Source organism: Myotis nattereri, assembly GCF_964212035.1.
Source record: "Myotis nattereri genome assembly, chromosome: X".
Taxonomy (NCBI): Eukaryota; Metazoa; Chordata; class Mammalia; order Chiroptera; family Vespertilionidae; genus Myotis; species Myotis nattereri.
In genome coordinates, this window is record NC_138078.1 from 39334153 (window position 1) to 39356558 (window position 22406).

The window sequence follows — 22406 nt, forward strand, 5'->3', positions numbered from 1 at the left end:
TACTAAAGCATTTATTCTGTATTTTCATTTTCAGAGGACGATTGTTTATTATTTCCACCAAAGCAGGATCTCTTGGCATTAACCTGGTAGCTGCTAATCGAGTGATTATATTTGATGCTTCTTGGAATCCATCATATGATATCCAGAGTATATTCAGAGTTTATCGCTTTGGACAAACTAAACCTGTATATGTATATAGGTTCTTAGCTCAGGTAAGTTCATAATTTATATTCTTATTCTTTTTTTTCTTATTGTAATGTTGGGTGAAACAATATTTTTGGAATGCAGAACATATATGTATTAGAGAGGCAAACAAAGTTGAAAACATCATTGCTATACATAACGCAGCAGCAGTCAAGTTTTGGCCTATCATGATTTTCTGTTTTGTCATTCTTCCATATCTATAATGTCAACTTTCTCAGACTGAGATAGATTTGCATGGGTAAGCATATTTAGCTTTTTAAAAATTTTTTAACATAATTACAGATATCCCCTGTCTCCCCCACCCCCCTTTTTCCTTTACCCACCCCCCCAGGCTTCATCCCCCTCCCCCTGGGGGAGGGGGCTTCACTACACTGTTGTTGTGTCCTTGGGCTATGCATATATGTTCTTTGGCTAATCCCTTCACCTTCTTTCATCCAGTTGCCCCCCCACATCTCTCCCCATTGCATTTTCGGGCTAGTTCAGGAAAGTTAAACATTTATAGTTCTTTTAGTTAGCATACATAGAAAACCCAATAACTAAATCTAAATTGCTTAAAGAAACAAAGGTCAAATGATCATTGTTTTTAGTGGCCACCAGAGTCTCTTAATTTGAGGAATATGGATAAGTAAGAAGACAAAGTTAATTTATGATAATAACAAAGAATATATAATAGTAAATATATATATTTACTATATATATAAAATATAAATATATATTAAATATATATATATATATTATTTATATATATTTAAATAAAAACTAAGGTATTAAAAACAGATACTGAATTTGAAGAAAAATAGTAAAATCAAAGAGGTAGGTGCAGTTCAGAGCAATACAGGTTATAGAATCAAGTTGCTCTTTTAACTGATGCATCTGCTTTGGGAGCAGATGCTACCCTTTCCACCTGCCTAAAAATCTGGGTTTCTCAACCTGAGACTGGTTTTTATTGGTAGGTCCTTGCTTATTTGATGATCTTTAGTACATGGTATAATTGGTAAATACATTGTAAACTCCTTCCTGTTATTTAAATTAAGAACTCCTTTTTGTCCTAGTTTAAATGCTAAATATATAATAGAGATGACATTTTAGCTATATTAATTTTCTGTCCTGAAATTACAGAAAGTAAGACTTAATATAAAGTCATTTTATAGTGATTACTGAAAAGTTATTAAGCTGCCCTCTTGCAATCTTACTTCAATACCCCCTAAATTCTTATTTTATGTACTCATTTATTTCTGTTTACCTTGGTATCTGACTGCTCTCCTACTTCTGCCAACTTCAGAAATATATAAAGCAACATATGAATCATATTAATAAGATAGTAGAGAATGATTTTTGTCAAAGTAAACCATAAGAATGAAATCTCTCATGAATTAAGTAGCACTGCTAATAAAACTTGCTTTATGGCAGATATTGCTATGAAGTTTTGCCATTTGATATTAACCAATAACTATATTTCCACTTGATTAAGTTTTGTGTTTACATAATTTACTTATTTATATATTGTTCCTTCTTTTTACAAAGGGAACCATGGAAGATAAGATTTATGATCGGCAAGTAACTAAGCAGTCATTGTCCTTTAGAGTTGTTGATCAGCAGCAGGTCGAGCGTCATTTTACCATGAATGAGCTTACTGAACTTTATACTTTTGAACCAGACTTATTAGATGACCCTAATTCAGAAAAAAAGAAGAAAAGGGATACTCCCATGCTGCCAAAGGTAAGCATCTTTAAATTAGTAGCTCAAAAAAATTCCGACATGGACTAAGGAAATTTTACTACTATAAATCTGACTACGGCTATATTTCAGAATTTTTCAAAGAGCATAAAATTGTGTTTATTTTTCAAATATATATTTTTATTGATTTCAGAGAGGAAGGGACAGGGAGAGAGAGATAGAAACATCAATGATGAGAAAGAATCAATTAACTGCCTCCTGCACAATCAAGCCCACAACCTAGGCATGTGCCCTGAATGGAAAGTGAACCATGACTTCCTTTTTTATAAGTTGACGCCTAACACTGAGCCACGCTGGTTGGGCCATAAAATTGTGTTTAAATGAAAGGATACGTCTTTAGTTCTCCACATAACAATACGAAAAGATAGTATAATCTGAAATAAATATTTTATGTCAAATAAAAAGTTCAGCCCTGCAGAAAAAGGTTTCTGGGTAGAAACCTTAAAAGAAATTCAGGGGTTGGCAAAGTAGGTTTACAGTTATGAGTATGCAAAGCAGAGAGTTTATTCTTGTATTATTATTTATTAATTTGTATTTTTCCATACGAGCAACTGTAAACCTACTTTTCCCCCCTCCTTGTAGTATGGTTCTCTTTTAATAATCTCCAGTAGAGGGCGCACATAATTTTAAAATGTATATGAAAATTAACTATCTCTTCCGTAACATTCTTTGCTGTCGTATAGTAATTAAGAATCAGCAAATAAAAGTGTCTCTTATTTGATAGTTTTCATTGTCATAAAGCAAGTAAGACTTGGAAAAGGACCTTAAAGGTAATCTAGTGAAGCCCGTTCATTTTATAAGTAGGGAAACTTTTAGGTCAGAGACATTCAGTGATTTGTCAACAATTTTCAGCTAATAAGGGGCAGAGCCAGGACTGATATCTACATGTCATTTGGTCCATTGTCCTTAGATAAGAAAACATTTTTTAATATTAACATAGAAATGTAATATGACAGTAGATAACATTTTGACCCTTTGAACATAAGAGAAAACCATATGTGCTCTGATCTAAATAAGGAGTTTATACATTTAAACCTATTCTAGTTATCTAAAAAGCCATTCTGGGCGGAATTGTTGGGGGATGCTATTCCTGTTGTTTTGGTTTCAAATTCAAACACTTAAGGTTCCATGTGCCTGTTAAGAGAATTGGGAAAGCAGCTACCAGGGCGATCAGGGGGTTTGGGTGCTGATCCCGGTGCCGGGAAGCCTTGCGGCTCCGCTGATCCCGGTGCTGGGAGGCATATTACTCTTTTACTATATAGGGTAGAGGCCTGGTGCACGGGTGGGTGCCGGCTGGTTTGCCCTCCTTATTGGCTGTGGGTGCCGCCATCTTTGCAATCGCATGAGTTTCAATTAGCATATTCCCTCTTTGTTAGATAGGATATAATAAAGAGCTAATGTGCAAATGGTCCTCGTGCCCTCACACTGGGGCCGGGGCACCTAAGGTTGTGCCCCCCACCCGGCGGGGCTTGACGGGGGACCTGAGGCTATGTCCCCCACCTGGCGGGACTTGATGGGGGACCTGAGGCTGCACCACCCACCTGGCGGAGCTTGATGAGCATGGGGCTGGCCGGGTCTGGGTCTTGCGCGATTTTGAGGTGCATGTGGGTGGCCGGGGACTTGACTTTGGGTCCTGCAGTGTGCCCCAGACTCTGACAAGAGGGAGATTTTCATATACATTTTTTAAATTTTCTTTCATCTCTGACACTTCTATTATTGAGAAAGGGCAAATAGCAATATTAAAATACTTCCTCTAGTTAATTCCCTTTTAATTTGCACGAATTTTGTGCACCGGGCCACTAGTATAGGATATAAAAGCCTAAGTGACCGTTCTACCAGTAGCTATGATGTGCACTGACCACCAGGGGACAGACAATGCAGGAGCTGCCCCCTGGTGGTCAGTGCGCTCCCACAGTGGGAGCTCAGCTGACCAGTGGATGCCAGATGAAGGGCTCATGGCTGGCGAGCGCAGCTGTGGTGGCGTGAGCCTCTCCCTTGGACACTCCCTCCCTCCTCTCCCCGTGCGCTCCTCCCCCATCTGGACCAGGACTGGGATTGGGACAGGCATTGAGACTGACTGGGTGTGAGCCTGTGGCCACTTCTCAGTCATGGGTGAACCAGTATTGCCCTAGGACAGGTGCATGGAGACTGTAGCAGAGCAGCAGCGAGCCTACTGAGTGGTACCGGCAGCAGGTGCAGTGGGGCTGCAATGAGCAGGAGCAGTGCAGCTCCCGGCCTGGGCTTGGGCTCCTCCCCAGCCACATACTGCTTTGTGCACTAATACATCCCTCAGGGTATATAGGACTGCCTGTTTTGGCTGATCACCGCAGGACAGGCTGAGGGACCCCACTGGTGCATGGATGCACTGGGCCTCTAGTATTATTATAGAACTAGGGGCCCGGTGCACGAAATTCGTGCACTGGGTGTGTGTGTGTGTGGGGGGGAGTGTCCCTCAGCCCAGCCTGCTCCCTCTCACATACTGGGAGCCCTCAGGCGTTGACCCCCATCACCCTCCAATCGCAGGATCGGCCCCTTGCCCAGGCCTGATGCCTCTGACAGAGATGTCAGGCCTGGGCAGGGGACCCTCATTTCCCCCCATCACTGGTTCTGCCCCCAGACCAGGCCTGATGCCTCTGGCCCAGGCATCAGGCCTGGGCAGGGGACCCCCAGACCCCTCCGATTGCTGGCTCTGCCCCTTGCCCAGGCCTGATGCCTCGGCCAGAGGCGTAGACCCCCATCACCCTCTGATCACCTGATCGGCCCCTTGCCCAGGCCTGACGCCTCCGCCAGAGGTGTCAGGCTTGGACAGGTGACCCCCATTTCCCCCCCGATCACTGGCTCTGGCCCCCGCCCAGGCCTGAGGCCTCTGGCCCAGGAATCATGCCTGGGCAGGGGACCCCCATCTCCCTCTGATCGCTTGCTCCACCCCCCGCCCAAGCCAGATGCCTCTGACCCAGGCTTCAGGCCTGGGCAACGGGACCATCATATCCCCCCAATCCCCGGCTCCGCCCCCCACCCAGGCCTGATGCCTCGGCCAGAGGAGTTGACCCTCATCACCCTCCGATCACCAATCACCGGATCGGCCCCTTGACCAGGCCTGAGGCCTCCGGCAGAGGTGTCAGGCCTGGGCAGGGGACCCTCAGCTCCCCGCAGTTTCAGGCTCCGCCCCTGCCCAGGCCTAACGCCTCTGGCCTAGGCGTCCGGCCCAGGCAGCAGGACCCGCAGCTGCAGCGGCCCCGCAATCGTGGGCTCCGCTTTAGGCCCAGGCGAGGTACCCCTAGCTCCCAGGACTGCCAGCTTCGACCGTGCCCAGCTCCCATCGCTAGCTCCACCCCTACTTCCTGCTATCACTGGCCAGGGGGGAAAAGGCACCTGATTCTCCCATCATGGCCGGGGGGCAGGGCAAAGGCAGCCCCAGCCCCCAGCTCTTAGCTCCCCCCTGGGTTTCCGATCACTGTCAGTGGCAGGGGCCTTCTTCCTGCTTTCCCTTTCGCCTCCCTGCATTGTGCCTACATATGCAAATTAGCCGCCATCTTGTTGGCAGTTAACTGCCATCTTGTTGGCAGTTAACCGCCAATCTTAGTTGGCAGTTAACTGCCAATCATAGTTGGCAGTTAATTTGCATATAGCCCTGATTAGCCAATGAAAAGGGTATCGTCGTACGCCAATTACCATTTTTCTCTTTTATTAGTGTAGATGTGAGTAGGATTCTTGAATAGTCTTTAGAAATTTTTCTGTAGGCAAATAATTTTGTTCATAACTTTAAAAGCACACAAGCACAAATGGAACCATACCATACATACTCTTATGCAACTTGCTCTTTTCACCCAGATGTTTCTTGAACAAGTTTCCATATCCTATATAATAAAAGCATAGTATGCAAATTGTCCCCTATACTGGGAATTCGACCAGGGGTTAGGGCCAGCCGGGGGAAGGGAGGGAGGCACTGGGCCTCTAGTTAAAACATATACCTATACCTTTTTTTGTTGTTGTTAATCCTCACCTGAGGATATTTTTCCATTGATTTTTAGGGAGAGTGGAAGGGAGGGGAAGAGAAAGAGAGAGAGAAACTTCAGTCTGAGAGACAAATCGATTGGTTGCCGCCTGCAACCAAGATACATGCCCTTGACCAGAATCAAACCTGGGGCCCTTCAGTCTGCAGGCTGATGCTCTATCCACTGATCCAAACTGGTTAGGGCTACCTCTACCTTTTAAAAACAACTGCATAGTGTTTATTTGCCTTGTTTTGTTTAACTCTTGTATCTCCAACACCTTTCCTATCAGTTACTTAATTGCACATATGTTTACAATTTTAAGGATAGTGAAATCTGTTTTCAATTTGAGAAAGATCATATATCCAACTAGCATCTTGCCTAAAATTTTACTTAACTTTAAACTTCAACTTTTATGAAAAATAGCCCATAGTAATATTTCTGACAGGAAGCAAAGATTCCAGTTTGAAAAGAGGTAATTGACTTGAACTTATTTGTTAAATGGTAAATTTCTGATTGTATGAAATCTGTTTACTTCTATAAACGTTTATTATTTGCCGACTTTGGAGGTGTATTGTGAGAGTATATTAATAAAAACAAGACATTGTGTATGCTTTACACTTAATTTTAGCCAAAAGGCTGAGAAGTGATATGTTGTCTATGCTTTAAAGAAGATTTTAAAAATCAGGGGGAAAAATGCTATTTCATCATTATAGGATGTCTGGAAATAAACCATCTGTGTTATAACCTGGCATTCTGAGTCATCAAATATGTCATACTTTTTCATTTATAGACTTTATTGTATTTTGATTTTGGTGCTGTTATCCTTTGCTCAAGAATAAAAAGGAAAAGGATTATTAAATGCTACATTAGCACAAAGTGTTTCAACTCTCCAAAGGTCTTTCCAAAAGGAAAATAATAGTTAACTTATGGGTTTCTTACTTTTTTGTTCAAATTATCTTCCTTAATCCAACAGCAACTGCAAAATTGACAGTGCTCTTTTCATTTTTGAGGTGAGGAAATTAAGGCTTGGAGAGGTTATGTAACTTAATTAAGTTTATAAACTTAACTAGAGGCCCGGTGCACGAAATTCGTGCACGGTGTGTGTGTGTGTTCTTCAGCCCAGCCTGCACCCTCTCCAATCTGGGACCCTGGTGGAATTGGGCCTAAATGGGCAGTCGGACATCTTTCTCATCATCCAGGACTGCTGGCTCCCAACCGCTTGCCTGCCTGCCTGCCTGATTGCCCCTAACCTCTTCTGCCTGCCAGCCTGATCACCCCCTAACCACTCCCCTGCCAGCCTGATCGATGCCTAACTGCTTCCCTGCCGGCCCAATTGCCCCCAACTGCCCTCCCCTGATGGCCCAGTCACCCCCAACTGTCCTCCCTGCAAGTCTGGTCACCCCCACCTTCCCTCCCTTTCAGGCCTGGTCCCCCCCAACTGCCCTCCCTTGCAGGCCTGATCGCGCACAACTGCCCTCCCCTGTTGGCCATCTTGTGGTGGCCATCTTGTGTGCACATGGGGGTGACCATCTTGTGTGTTGGAGTGATGGTCAATTTGCATATTACCTCTTTATTAGATAGGACTAGAGGCCTGTTGCACAAAGAGATTCGTGCAGTAGGCCTTCCTTTCCCCTGGCTGCTGGCACCGGTTTTTCTCTGGCACCCAGCACCCAGACCTTCGTTCTGGCTGGGCTCCAGCCAGAGCTGGCCCTGCGGCCATGAGGCTTTCGCTGCTCCGTTGGCCCCAGGGCTGTCAAGCTTCGCTCCACCGCTTGGAGCCTACGTATGCAAATTAACTGCCATCTTTCTTAGGTTAATTTGCATACTCTCCTGATTGGTTGGTTAGTGTAGCAAAGGTATGGTCGATTTACATGTTTGTCTATTATTAGGTAAGATTAGTGGTGAAGCTGGTCTTCAAACTAAGTCTGCCTAACTTGAAAGCATGCACTCTTTATCATATTTTATTACCCCTAAATGGAGATTAGAAAGTTAATTCCAAGTATAAGAAATAAGGCAGAGGACCTGGGATTCCTAGAATTGAATGGCATGTAGAATGCATTTTGTTTTAAATAAAGCTGGATTTTAAAATATAGAATGATTTCACAGAAAATACCATTGTGTGAGATAACTGTTAAGATTTTATAATATAACCAGTTTAGCTCATGGATTGTAAATTCTTCAAACTTATAGGAAGCTATAAAGTTTACAAAGGTCTTTCTTATACATATATAGTATCTGAAGAAACTGAAAGTTAGATAGTTTGTGATTACCCAAGGGTATATGGCCAATACATGTTAGAGCTAAAATTTAACCCAGTAGTTTTCAAATTGTATTCCAAGATGCCCCCAGGAGACCTGCAGAGGTGGTCCAGAGCTACCATAAGGCTCAGTGAGTACGGAAAGGCCAGATAGGCAGCACTTTAAATCAGTTTCATTCACTCCTTTTATCTCTTTTATATATTGGGCTGCAACGTAAGATTTAATTTAAAGAGAGGCTGTTACTGCTTTTTAAAAAATATATTTTTATTGATGTCAGAGAGGAAGGGAGAGGGAGATAGAAACATCAATGATAAGAGAGAATCATTGATTGGCTGCCTCCTGCACACCCCCATTGGGGATCAAGCCTGCAACTTGGGCATGTGCTCTTACCGGGAATCAAACTGTGACCTCCTGGTTCAGAGGTCAATGCTCAACCACTCAGCCATGCTGGCTTTAAATATTTTCTTAAAAATATTTAAGAAACATTGTACTTATACCATAATGCCCTTTACCTATCAGAATAACTAAACTTGTCAGGATTTAAAAGGGAATGCAGTAGGAAATATAGGAGATTTACCTGAAGGAAGTAATGATAGTCCACTTTTAGAGAGAAAAATAACATTTTTTTAAAGAATTAAGCCCTGGCTGGTGTGTTACTCAATGGGTAGAGCATAGCCCCACATACTGAAGGGTCCGTGGGTTTGATTTCTGGTCAAGTGCACATACCTGGGTTGGGAGATTGATCCCAGGCCTGGTCGGGGCCTGTGCAGGAGGCAACCAATCAATGTGTCTCTTTCACATCAATGTTTCTTTCTCTTTCTCTCGCTCTCTCTCTCTCTCTCTCTTCTCCCTCCTTCCCTTCCATTCTCACTAAAAATCAGTGGGAAAAATATCCTTGAGTAAGGATTAATCACAAAAATCAAAGAATTAAGGTACTGAATGTTTTTGCCATAGTACGGTACCTCTCCCCCCACCCCCCCCCCATTCATGGTTTTGCTTTCCGCAATTTCAGTTACCTGAGGTCAACCATGGTCTGAGAATATTAAATTTCCCCCCAAAATCAACATTTTATCAAGGCTGATGATCCAGGATAACCCAAAGAAGATGATTCTCCTTCTGATATATCGTCAGAAGGTCATTAGTAGCCTAACACTACATCACAATGCCTAAGTCATTAACCTCATTTCATTTCATCAGGTAGGCACTTTATCATCTCATTATTACAAGAAGAAGGGTAAGTACAATACAATATTTTGAGAGACCAACCACATTCACATAATTGTTGTAATTGTTCTATTTTATTATTAGTTATCATTGTTACTCTCTTACTGTGCTTAGGTTATAAATTAAACTTTATCAAAGGCATGCATGTATAGGACAAACATAGTATATATTGGATTCGGTACTATCCACAGTTTCAGGCATCCACTGGGAGTCTTGAAACATCTCCCCAGTTGATAAGGGTGGACTACTGTACAGAAAGTCCTCGGGTTATGTTGGACTCGGTGTATGTCATTTTGTGGTTAAATCGCCATCTCCCATTTATAGTATTTATTAAAAAAAGTGTTTCATCATCTCGACATATGCACATACGTGCTTTATGTTTTTTTATTATTTATGTACCACAAGTAAAGGTCAGGAATTGTTATCTTTCTTTTAAATTTTTTTTACTGTTTCACTTCATTACTGCTGTGTATGTGCTCCATGTGAGTGACGTAGGTGCTTATATAGGTGGATTCCAACTTACGGCAAAAATCTCGTTACGTCGTGCCGTAGGAATGGATCTCCTACATAACCTGAGGATCTACAGCCTACTGTATATGGTTAAAAAAACAGAGGATGGAGCATTCAGGTACAGTTTTAATGGAAAAAGTCAGACTATTGGCCCATAAAGGATGGTTAGTATATAATTATATTAGGAAAGAATGAGGTGTAAAACAGCTTGGGCAAAAGGAAAGGTAAATTATTTATATACCAGAGAAATAAGGTATGATGAATAAATTGGCCGGATGAAGAGTTGAAATTGGATGGGTAAGGTGGGGCCAGCTTATGGAGAGTCATGGAAAGTAAATGAAGGTATTTGAATTTAAAATAGTATTCACTATAAGTTTATGAATGGTGCTGTTGTATGTGAATGTAGGCTTTTGAAAAATTAGCCAGGCAGTAAAATGCAAGAAGAGGACATATGATAGGGTAATGATTATGGAATAAATCAGAAATTTCAAGAAAATAATTGATATAACTCAATAACTGGTAATAGGTTTTAGCTTTTAATCTGTAGGCAGTAAATAATTAAAATAATGAAGCTTAGTTTTTCATTCATTGATTAAAAACTTTTCAGGTATCTGTGACGTGCCGATATTATGCTAGTTACTAAGTATACATTGATAATTAAGACTTGGTTCCTGCTCCTAAGGAACCTGTAGTCTAATGAGTGTACTTCTAAGCAAATAAATATAAAAATAAAAATTATGGCTTCTATAATAGATAACAGTATAGGCACCAAGGAAGGAATTTTTGGTTCTTTCTTGGAAAAGTTTGGGATGGGGAACTGACTGATGTTGAAAATAGAAGTGGGTAGCTGTTTGCATTGCTATGAGGGTAAAAGGTGAAGGCCCTTCAAGAACAGAAGCAAAGAAAAAAAAACATGCATAAAATAGCATGGTGAATTTTAGGAGTCTCAAGTAGTTAAACATGATGGAGTGTAAAGAAGTAGTGGTAGAGTAATGGTGGGTGTGAGAAGAGGTGAGAACAAAGACTGACCATAGAAGTTAAAGAATTTGTACATTGTGTTGTATGTTTGGGATCTATTTAATGATTTTTAAGCACAGGACCAACATCAAATTTTCATTTTAGAAAAATCACTTTCTGTATTAGTGTGCAGAATAGATTGGAGAAAATAAAATGGATGTTAAGATACTTGTTTGGATGCTATTAAAATTATCCAGAGGAGAGGGGAATATACAGTCCTGAAGTAAGGTGGTAGCATTGGGATAAGAGAAGTACCAGGCCCAATGTAGATACTCTAAAAAGGCGGGGGGGTGGGGGGGGGGAGATAGAGGGAGTCCTGCAATAATGTCAACATTAAAATTATTTTAAATTAAAAAATGTTGAGACTTTGTTTCCTAGGCTTATATTTAGATTATTATATAACTCTGTCCACTACTACTTGATTTATATTTCCTTTAACACGAATTTGAAAATTGGTCCTCTCTGAAAATGGGTACAAATAGGTGTTTTTGATATTTGTAGTGAGGAATTTCTTGGTATTTCAGCCTGCTCTTAAAGACATTTCAAAGTTGGGTTCTATTATTATGGTACAATTGCAAACACCTTCCTTTTTATATATAATTTTTAAGATGAAAGACTGCTAAAAATGATACATTTTCATTTCCCCCTCAAATTGCTGTTTATCTGAAAAATGATTAAATTGCATGTCTTTTTGAGTTTTTTCCCCCATTTTCCTTTGATAGTTCTGAAGGTGTTTATTTTCAACTTACTTGATATGCAATTATATCTTTCTGCCTTATCACTTCCTCTTTAAGTCATTATTATATAACTCCTCTTCCTGTATTTCTGTTCTTATTTACTTTTTCTGCTTCTCCACTTTTCAGTTATATTTAATACCTCAGGCTCAATTTATTAACTTGTCTTTTTACTTTTGCACCTACTTAAAGTCAAGAATGCTATTCTTTGCTCCTTTTCTTTCATCCATAGTGAATTATACAATGCTAGCACTTTCATATGGCCTGTTTCAAAATTCTAGTCACCTTTCCAGTGATATTTAATGACTTTTTATTGTTTCTTAATGATCATTGAAAGTGGTGTTAGAATTAGACTTACTTTTGCAAGCAATAAAATTGAAATGAAGTGATTTGTCTGTCACAGCGGGTGTGTGAAAAGTAGGGAACTGGAGCTTTAATTTGGGTCCTCAGTTCTGTATACTGAACCAGCTATGTTAGCTCTATTCACCACTCCATCCCATGAATTATATTTTGTTAAATCCTCACATTGTTTTTTTTCTATTGTTGGTACTGCTGCTTTTGTGACCCTATTTTTTAATACATATACTGATTTTAGGATCTACCAAATTGTGTCTACCAATAGTCTGTGCATATCTTTAGTTGTTCAGGGTAATAATATTCCTCTGCTGTTTTGAAACTACGCCATGATTTAAACTTATGAATAGTTTTAACACAAATTTCTAGTGATATAGATTTGTTGAGTAATTCTTAACTGTTGTTAAAATATTAAGATAATATCTAATATCTGGTAATGTTTATATAAATTATGTTAGGGCAGGTACCTTTTCTGTTAATAAACTTAGGAATTACACAGATATCAGAGAAGAACATTTTGGTCAAGGTCATATTTCATAATATGCTTAAGTGGGAATATAGCCTAAGCTCTGTACCCTTTATTAAGAAAATGAAAGTCAATAAGACTGGCATAGAAATTTTTTTTCTCTTCCTTTTCCTAGCACTATACTACACGTGTCTTTTTAAATGTGGACTGTGTGTTGGTAATTACAGGGAGAACAAATGAAGATTTAAAGTACCCAAAGTGAGGTTTTAGGTTTTTCTTCCTCCACCCTAATGTTGTGTACAATTTTCTCCCTTTGTCTTTAGTCCTTTATTCAAGTTTTGAAAACTCAACGCATAGTTTACTGAATCAACCAATGAATGCATAAATAAAAGGAACATCAAATCAATGTTTCTCTCTCCCTTCCTCCCTCCCTCTCTGTTTCCCTCCCTCCTCCCTCCCTTTCTCTAAAAAATAAAATGAAAATTAAAGTGCTGCTCTCTATCTTATTCAATTGTATCACCTTATAACACAAAGAAAAACTTAAGGAGCCAAAGTCAACAAATATTTTAGGGAAATAGTTGTTGATCAATATTCGTTGTTTTTTTAAATATATTTAGGTGCTCCTATGTTGGGTGCATATATGTTTACCAGGGTTATATTCTCTTGTTGGATTGATCCCTTTAGCATTATGTAGTGACCTTTGTTATCTCTTGTGATGGCCTTCATTTTAAAGTCATTTTGTCGGATATGAGTATTGCTACTCCAGCTTTTTTTTCTTTTCCATTTCCATCCCTTCACTTTCATCCTGTGTTTTGAGGTGGGTCTCTTGTGGACAGCATATAGTTGGGTCATGTTTTTGTATCCATTCAGCTACCCTACGCCTTTTGATTGGAGCATTTAATCTATTTACATTTAGGGTTATTATTGAGAGGTACTTATTTATATTCATTTTAATTCTGTATGTCTAGGTTTCTCTCTGTTTCTTCTCAGCAATCCCTTTAGCAATTCTTGTAATGCTGGCTTGGTGGTGATGAACTCCTTTAGACTTTTTTTGTCTAGGAAGCTCTTTATTTGACTATTTTGTTTGTTTGTTTATTTTTTTAAATATATTTTATTGATTTTTTACAGAGAGGAGGGGAAAGGGATAGAGAGTTAGAAACATTGATGAGAGAGAAACATCAATCAGCTGCCTCCTGCACACTCCCTAGGGAAGATGTGCCCACAACCAAGATACATGACCTTGACCGGAATCGAACCTGGGACCCTCCAGTCCTCAGGCCGACGCTCTATCCACTGAGCCAAATCGGTTAGGGCTTGACTGTCTATTTTGAATGGTAGCCTTGCTGGATATGGTAATCTTGGTCTCAGATCCTTGTTTTCCATTACCTTGAGTACTTCATGCCATTCCTTTCTGGCCTATAGAGTTTCTGATGAGAAATCAGCTGTCAGCCTTATGGGAACTCCTTTGTAGGTAACAGTTTTCTTTTCTCTTTCTGCCTTTAAGATTCTACCTTTGTCTTTAATTTTTGGCATTTTAATTATGATGTGTCTGGGTTTGGGTCTGTTTGAGTTCTTCTTGTTTGGAATTCTGTGCCTCCTGAACTTGTGTGACTTTTTCCTTTACCAGGTTAGGGAAGTCATCTGCCATTATTTCTTCTCTATTCCTTTCTCCCTTTCTGCCTCTTCTGGCACACCTGCTTTTCTAATATCCTTACATTTCACATTGTCCCACAGCTCCCTTAAGCTGTCCTCATGGATTTTTTAAATCTTTATTGTTGAATTTATTACAAATGTCCCTCTTTTTTCCCCTTACAGCTCCCCTCCACCCAGTTCCCATCCCACCCCAGGCCCTCGCCCCCTATTTGTTTGTGTCCTTACATAATGCATACGTGCATATAAGATCTTTGTCTAATCTCTTCCCACACACCCCCACACCCTCTTCCCTCTGAGTATCATTAGTCTGTTCCATTTCCATGCCCCTGATTCTGTTCCATTCACCAGTTTATTCTCTTCATCAGATTTTTTATTCATTTGATTTTTAGATTCACTTGTTGAGAGATATGTATTTGTTGTCACTTTGTTGTTCATAATTTTTATCTTTACCTTTTTCTTCTTCCTCTTCTTAAAGAATACCCTTCAGCATTTCATATGATACTGGTTTGGTGGTGATGAACTCCTTTAGCTTTTTCTTGTCTGTGAAGCTCTTTATCTGACCTTCAATTCTAAATGATAGCTTTGCTGGGTAGAGTAATCTTGGTTGTAGGTCCTTGCTATTCATCACTTTGAATAATTCTTTTTTTTTTCTTTCTGGCTGTTTAATTTATTCTCTGCATGACTACCCTCAGGAAAGGAGAGAAGCAGAAAGATAAATTCAGTTCTGTATTAAGACCATTTGTGTTAGAGACCATGAGTTCTTTCTAAGTCTGTCTTATAGTTGTCTACATCTATCTGCCCACTTTTATTTTGTTTTGTTTTTGAGGTTATTTTAGCCTTTTTTTTTTTTTTTTTTGCTTAAAGTATTACAAAGAGTATTATATATGTCTCCTTTTTTTTCCCCTGCCCTTGACAATCCCCTGGCCTCCCCTACCCCCCAGTGTCTTATGTCCATCGGTTATGCTTATATGCATGCATACAAGTCCTTCGGTTGATCTCTTACCCACCCCCCTACTGCCCTCCCACCCTCCCCAGCCTTCCTGCTGTAGTTTGACAGTCTGTTCGAGGCAGCTCCGCCTCTGTATCTATTTTTGTTCATAAGTTTATAATGGTCTTTATTATCCAGAAATGAGTGAGATCATGTGGTATTTTTCCTTCATTGACTGGCTTATTTCACTTAGCATAATGCTCTCCAGTTCCATCCATGCTGTTGCAAATGGTAAGAGTTCCTTCTTTTTTACAGCAGCATAGTATTCCCTCGTGTAGATGTACCACAGTTTTCTAATCCATTCATCTGCAGATGGGCACTTAGGCTGTTTCCGGATCTTAGCTATGGTGAATTGTGCTGCTACGAACATAGGGGTGCATATATCCTTTCTGACTGGTGTTTCTGGTTTCTTGGGATATATTCCTAGAAGTGGGATCACTGGGTCAAATGGGAGTTCCATTTTTAGTTTTTTGAGGAATCTCCATACTGTCTTCCATAGTGGCTGCACCAGTCTGCATTCCCACCAGCAGTGCACAAGTGTTCCTTTTTCTCCACATCCTCTCCAGCACTTGTCGTTTGTTGATTTGTTGATGATAGCCAGTCTGACAGGTGTGAGATGGTACCTCATTGTTGTTTTGATTTGCATCTCTCAGATGATTAGTGACTTTGAGCATGTTTTCATATGTCTCTTGGCTTTCTGAATGTCTGCCGGGGTCCAACCCCAGCGGGTCCAGGGGTCCCCAAAGGTGTGGACAGAGTTGGCGAAGAAGGAATGACACGGAGACGGCGTTCAGTTGATCAGCAGCCTAGCCAGGATCTCCAGCCAAGTTCTGATCTGGATCTCCAGCGAAGTTCTGGCTAGGATCTCCAGCCAGGTTCCGTGTCCATGTTCTCTTGCTAGGTTCTCCAGGTTCTCCAGCCAGGCTCTGTAGCCATGTTCCCTTGCTAGGTTCTCCAGCCAGGTTCTGTCTAGGTTCTCCAGCCAGGTTCAGTCACCAGGTTCTAGTCAGGTTCTCTTGCCAATTTCTGTAGTCAGGTTCAGTCCAGGATCTTTTGCCATGTTCTCTCGCTAGGTTTTGAGGCCAGTTTCTGTCCAGGATCTTTTGCCATGTTCTCTCCAGCGAAGTTCTTCTGTCTCTAGAGAACGTTCTGTGTAGGTTCTGTGCCTAGGTTCTGTCTTCTCTCTGTCTCTTGCTGTCTTGTTACATCTGTATTTATACCAGTTGATTCAATCCTATCAATCTCTATTACAAAGGTTAGGGCGTTTCTTATCTCCATTCCAGGGAGTAAAGATTATGTAGCTTAAGCATGATTGTTCATAGTTAAAGTGATTAATTACCCGCCTGGCACTTAGTTAAGAGGTTTTATTCCCTCCCTAACTTCAGGGGAAAATCCCTACCTGGGGAAACAGCCTTCCTCAGAGACCTTGGTTAAAACACATAGTGCCAAGAAGGTGAGCAAACATATTAAGAACAGTATGCCATATATGCCAGGTCCCTTGAAACAGCAAGCATGGACCGGCTCCCGGCAAATGTCCTCTTTTGAAAGGTGTCTATTTAGGTCCTTTGCCCATTTTTTGATTGGATTGTTTATCTTCCTTTTGTTAAGTTGTATGAGTTCCCTATAAATTTTGGAGATTAGGCCCTTATCAGATATGACATTGGCAAATATGTTTTCCCACGCAGTGGGCTTTCTTGTTGTTTTGTTGATGGTTTCTTTTGCTGTGCAGAAGCTTTTTATTTTGATGTAGTCCCATTTGTTTATTTTCTCTTTTTAGTTTCCAGTGCCCACTCCCTTCTGGCCTGCATAGTTTCTGTTCAGAATTCAGCTGACAATTGTATGGGCACTACTTTGTAGGTAACTATCTGTTTTTTTCTTGCTGTTTTTAAGATTCTCTCTTGCCCTAACCGGTTTGGCTCAGTGGACTGAGCGTTGGCCTGCGGACTGAAGGGTCCCAGGTTGGATTCTGGTCAAGGGCATGTACCTTGGTTGCGGGCACATACCCAGTGTGGAGTGTGCAGGAGGCAGCTGAATCGATGTTTCTCTCATCGATGTTTCTAACTCTATTCCTCTCCCTTCATCTCTTTAAAAAAATCAATAAAAGATATTTAAAAAAAGATTCTCTCTTTGTCTTTTGCTCTTGGCATTTTAATTATGATCTGTCTTGGTGTGGTCCTCTTTGGATTCCTCTTGTTTGGGGATCTCTGTGCTTCCTGGACTTGTAAGTCTATTTCTTTCACCAGGTAGGGGAAGTTTTCTGTTATTATTTCTTCAAATAGGTTTTCAATATCTTGCTCTCTCTCTTCTTCTGGCCCCCCTATAATTTGGATGTTGGTATGCTTGAAGTTGTCCCAGAGGCTCCTTACACTATCTTCATATTTTTGGATTCTTTTTTTCTTTTTGCTCCTCTGGTTGGGTATTTTTTGCATCCTCATATTTCAAATAATTGACTTGATTCTCCAGATCCTCTAATCTACTGTTGAATCCCTGTGTATTATTCTTTATTTCAGTCAGTGTATGCTTAATTTCTGACTGGTCCTTTACCTTTTTTTTTTTTTTTTTTTTTGGCATTCGCACTAAGATCCCTGAAGGTCTCGCTAAGTTCCTCGGAGGTTTCTAGAAGATTCTTGAGTAACCTTATAACTGTGGTTTTTGAACTCTATAGCCAGTATTTTGCTTTCTTCCATTTCTTTCATTTGTGATATGTTTCTTTGTCTCCACATTTTTGCTGCTTCCCTGTGTTTGCTTCTATGTATTTGGTAGCTGCTAAGTCTCCTTGAGTTGATAGCGTGGCCTTGTGTAGTAGGTGTCCTATAGGGGCCAGTGGCTGAATCTCCCCAGTCACCTGAGGTGGACACTCTTGGTGAACCCCTTTGTGAGTTGTGTGCACAGTCTGGTTGTCGTTGAGCCTTATTTGCTGTTGGTTTCACTGTGGGGAATTGACCTCCAAGCCAATTGACTGTGAGGACCAGTTACGACTACGGTGAGAGGGCTGCTGTGCAGGAGACACCCTTATGGAGCAGGACTTGCTTCAGTGGGGCTTTGGTGCTCACTGAGTCTTCCCCTTGAGTGTGTCACTTACGGATATGAAGAGTTGAAATCTGGTATGGTCTAAACACTGACCACAGGGTACACTGTCTCTTGGGTCTCCAGGGAGGTGCAAAGTCAACCACTGCCTGGGACCACCCAGCAGGAGCTACAGAGAGATCTGAAGATTCCTCTTCTTTGTATCAGGTTTGGAAGTGTCCATGCAAGGCCCAGTTGTGAAGGAAGGCAGGCTGGTTCTAGTGCTGGCCTTGGGCCTTTTATTGGTAGCTTCGGGGCTCCCTGACCCAGCTGCAGCTTGTTTGACAGGTTTTAGGCTGGGAAAGGACATGCCATTCATATGCAAAAGCCGCTGTGCACAGCTTGGGTGGGGTTATAAATTGGATGGGGCAGGGTATCAGGGAATCACCATGGTGGAGCAAACAACAATGGCTGCCAGTCAGCCCTGCACCAGAGAGGTCATAGCGCAGGAACAATGACTGCTGCAAGCACCTCCGTCTGAAAGAAAGTCGCCCTCACATTCCTGCCCCGATGCCAGTTTCTCTCCGTATGTGTCTGGGTTTCCCAGAGTCTCGCCCAGAACTGGAGTTCAGAGCAAGTGGGATCTTGTATCTCCCTCCCGATTATAAAAGCAGCGCACCTGGGTGCCAGCCCGGTCTGCGCCTCCGTACCTCCTTCCAATCTCAATGTGCTTTCTTCTTTACCTCTCTAGTTGTAGTACTTCCACTCAGCCAGCTTTCCCATGGTTCTGCCTGATAGTTGTTCAGTCTTTTAGTTGTAATTTTAATGTGGTTGTGAGAGGCAGCAAGTATAGGTGTTTACCTATGCTGACATCTTGGTTCTCTCGTGTTATGTCATTCTTTATCTCAGACTCTTCCTTTTTCATAGTTACTATATCTTTTTTCTGTTGAGCATTTTTACCATCATTACTCTGAACTCTGTTTCAGATAAATTTCTTATCTCTGCTTCATTTAGCTCTTCTTCTGGAGACTTCTCTAGTTCTTTCATTTGGGGATTGTTTCTCTGTCTCCTCATTTTGGTTATCTACTTGGGTTTTGACTATGTTTTAAGTAGATCCTCTACACCTCTTTGAAAATTCATTATTGGTGTATAAAAATGTCATCAATTTTGGGGTGTCGATTTTGTATCCTGTTATATTGCCAGATTCCTTTATTAACTCTAGTAGTTTTCTGGTGGAATCTTTAGGGTTTTCTATGTACAATATCAAGTCATCTGTGAATAGTGACAGTTTTACTTCCTCCTTTCCAATTTGGATGCCTTTTATTTCTTCTTCTTGTCTGATTGCTGTGGCTAGGTCTTCCAGTACTAAGTTGAATAAAAGTGATGAAGGAGGACAACCCTGTCTTATTCTTGTTCTTAGGGTAAATGGTTTTAGTTTTTGCCCATTGAGTATGATGTTGGCTGTAGGTTTGTTATATATGCCTGTTATGTTGAGGTATGATCCCTCTCTTCCCACCTTGCTGAGAGTTTTTATCAGAAGTGGGTGTTGGATTTTGTTAAATGCTTTTCTGAATCTATTGATAAGAGAAGGTGCTTTTTGTCTTTCAATTTGTTCAGTCGATGTATCACATTTATTGATTTGCTAATATTGTACCAGCTTTGGATCCCTGAAATAAATCCTCCTTGGTCATGGTGTAAGATCTTTTTGTAAATTTTATTTATTGATTTATTTTTAGATAGAGTGGAAGAGAGGCACGTGCGCACACACGCACACACATTGGCTGCCTCCTGCATGTCCCTTACCAGGGATGGAGTTCACAACTGAGGCATATGCCCTGACCAGGAATTGAACTGGCAACCTTTAGGTGCCTAGTACAATCACCACCCAACTGAGCCACACCAACCAGAGCATGTTATCTTTTTAATATATTGCTGGATCTAATTTGCTAATATTTTATTGAGTATTTTAGCATCTATGTTTACCAGGGATATTGGCCTGTAATTCTCTTTCTTTGTAGTATCTTTATCTGGTTTAGGAATTAATATAATGTTGGCCTTGTGGAAAGAGGTTGGAAATGTTCCTTCCTCTTGGATCTTTTGGAATAATTTGAGAAGTATAAGTGTTACTTCTTTGAATATTTGTTAAAATTCCCCTGTGAAACCATCCAGGCCAGGGCTTTTATTTGCTGGGAGTTTTTTGAGTACTGTTTCAATTTCATCAGTTATTATTGGCCTATTCAGGTTTTCTGATTCTTCCTGATTCAGTTTTGAAAGGTAGTATCTTTCTAAGAATTTGTCCACTTCGTCCACATTGTCTAGCTTGTTGGCATATAGTTGTTCACAGTATTTTTTTTTACAGTCCTGTGTGTTTTTGTGGTGTCAGTTGTTATTTCACCTCTTTCATTTCTGATTTTATTTATTTGAGTCCTCTCCTTGTTTCTTGATGAGTCTGGCTAAAGGTTTTTCAGGCTTGTTTATTTTTATTTTTTCAAAGAACCAGCTCTTTGTTTCATTGATCTTTTGTATTGCTTTATTAGTCTCCATTTCATTTATTTCTGCTTTGATCTTTGCTTCTGCTCACTTTGAACTTTTCTTGTTGTTCTCTTTCTAGTTCTTTAAGTTATAGGGTTAAATAGTTTATTTAGAAATATTTTTTTCTTGAGATACACTTGTAGTGCTATTAACTTCACTCTCAGGACTGCTTTTGCTTTGTCCCATAAATTTTGGGCTATAGTGTGTTCATTTTCATTTGTTTCCAGGAATTTTTTTGATTTATCTTGTTGGTAGCCCATTTACTGTTTTTTTAACATGCTATGTAGCCTCCATGTTTTTGAATTATTTTTACTGTAGTTAATTTCTAATTTTATGCCATTGTGATCTGAGTGGATGCTTGATATGATTTCAGTGTTGTTGAACTCGTAGATACTTGGTTTGTGTCCTAATATTTGGTCTTGGGAATTTCCCATGTGCACTTGAGAGGAAAGTATATTCTGCAGCTTTGGGGTGAAATATATGTTCTGTAAATGTCTATTAAGTCCATTTGACCTAGTATATCATTTGGGGTCACTGTTTCCCTGATATTTTTGTCTAAAAGATCTATGCAGTGATATCAGTGGGGTGTTAAAGTCTCCTCCTTTGATTGTATTGCTGTCCGTTTCTCATTTTAGGTCTTCCATAAGTTTTTTATATATATTTGGTTGCTCCTTTCTTGGGTTCTTATATGTTTACAAGGGTTATATGCTCTTTTTTTATCGATCCCTTTAGTATTATGAAGTGTTTTCATTGTCTCTTGTGATGGCCTTCATTTTAAAGTCTGTTTTTTTTAGATATGAGTTATTGCTACCCCAGTTTTTTCATTTTCATTTGCATGGAAAATTTTTCCCCATCCCTTCACTTTCATCCTGTGTGAGTCATTTGTTCTGAGGTGGGTCTCTTGTAGACAGCATATATATAGGTCATGTTTTTTAATCCATTCAACTACATTGGAGCATTTAAGCCATTTACATTTAAGGTTATTATTAATAGGTACTTAATTGTTGCCATTTTTGTTCTTTATGCCTGTATTCCTACCTCTCTCTCTACTTCTTATTGCACCAGTCTCTTTAGCATTTCTTACAGTGTTAGTTTGAAGGTAATAAACTCCTTTAGCTTTTTTGGTGTAAAATGCTCCTAATTTAATCTTCAATTTTGAACAGTAGTCTTGCTGAATAGAGTAGTCTTGTGTTCAGTCCCTTAATTTTCATTACTTTGTATACTTCATGCCACTCCCTTTTGGCCTGAAGTGTTTCTATTGAGAAATCAGCTGACAGTCTTATGGGAGCTCCCTTGTAGGTAACTTTCTTTCTCTCTCTTGCAGCCTTTAATATTCTTTCTTTGTCTTTAATGTTTGCCATTTTAATTATGATGTGTTTTGGTGTGGCTGTTTTTGGGTTCATCTTGAATTGGACTTTCTTTGTTTTCTGAACTTGTGTCACTTTTTTTTTTTTTAACAAGGTCAGGCAAGTTTTCTGTCATTATTTCTTCAAACAAGTTCTCTATTCCTTTCTCAGATTCTTTTCTGCTATTTTACAGATGTTGTTTTGTTGCATGTTTTCCCAAAGCTCCCTTTAACTGTCCTCCTGATTTTTAATCTTTTCCCCATTGCTGCTCTGAATGGGTATTTTGTTCTCTCTAGATTAAGCTTTCTACTAGTATATGAAAGCAGTGATTGTGTCAGTGTATCCTCATCACTGTATTCACATCACCTGGAATAATAACTAA

General features: G+C 40.2%; 1 protein-coding gene across 1 annotated transcript in view; it reads left to right on the forward strand.

Annotated features, from left to right (window-relative positions):
- Positions 1–22406, forward strand: part of ATRX (ATRX chromatin remodeler) — a 274911-nt gene that overhangs the window by 231265 nt on the left and 21240 nt on the right. The window contains exons 30-31 of the mRNA XM_081080786.1: positions 35–212; positions 1729–1923. Of these exons, the coding sequence (XP_080936912.1) occupies positions 35–212; positions 1729–1923 (373 nt within the window). The remainder of the gene's footprint in view (positions 1–34; positions 213–1728; positions 1924–22406) is intronic.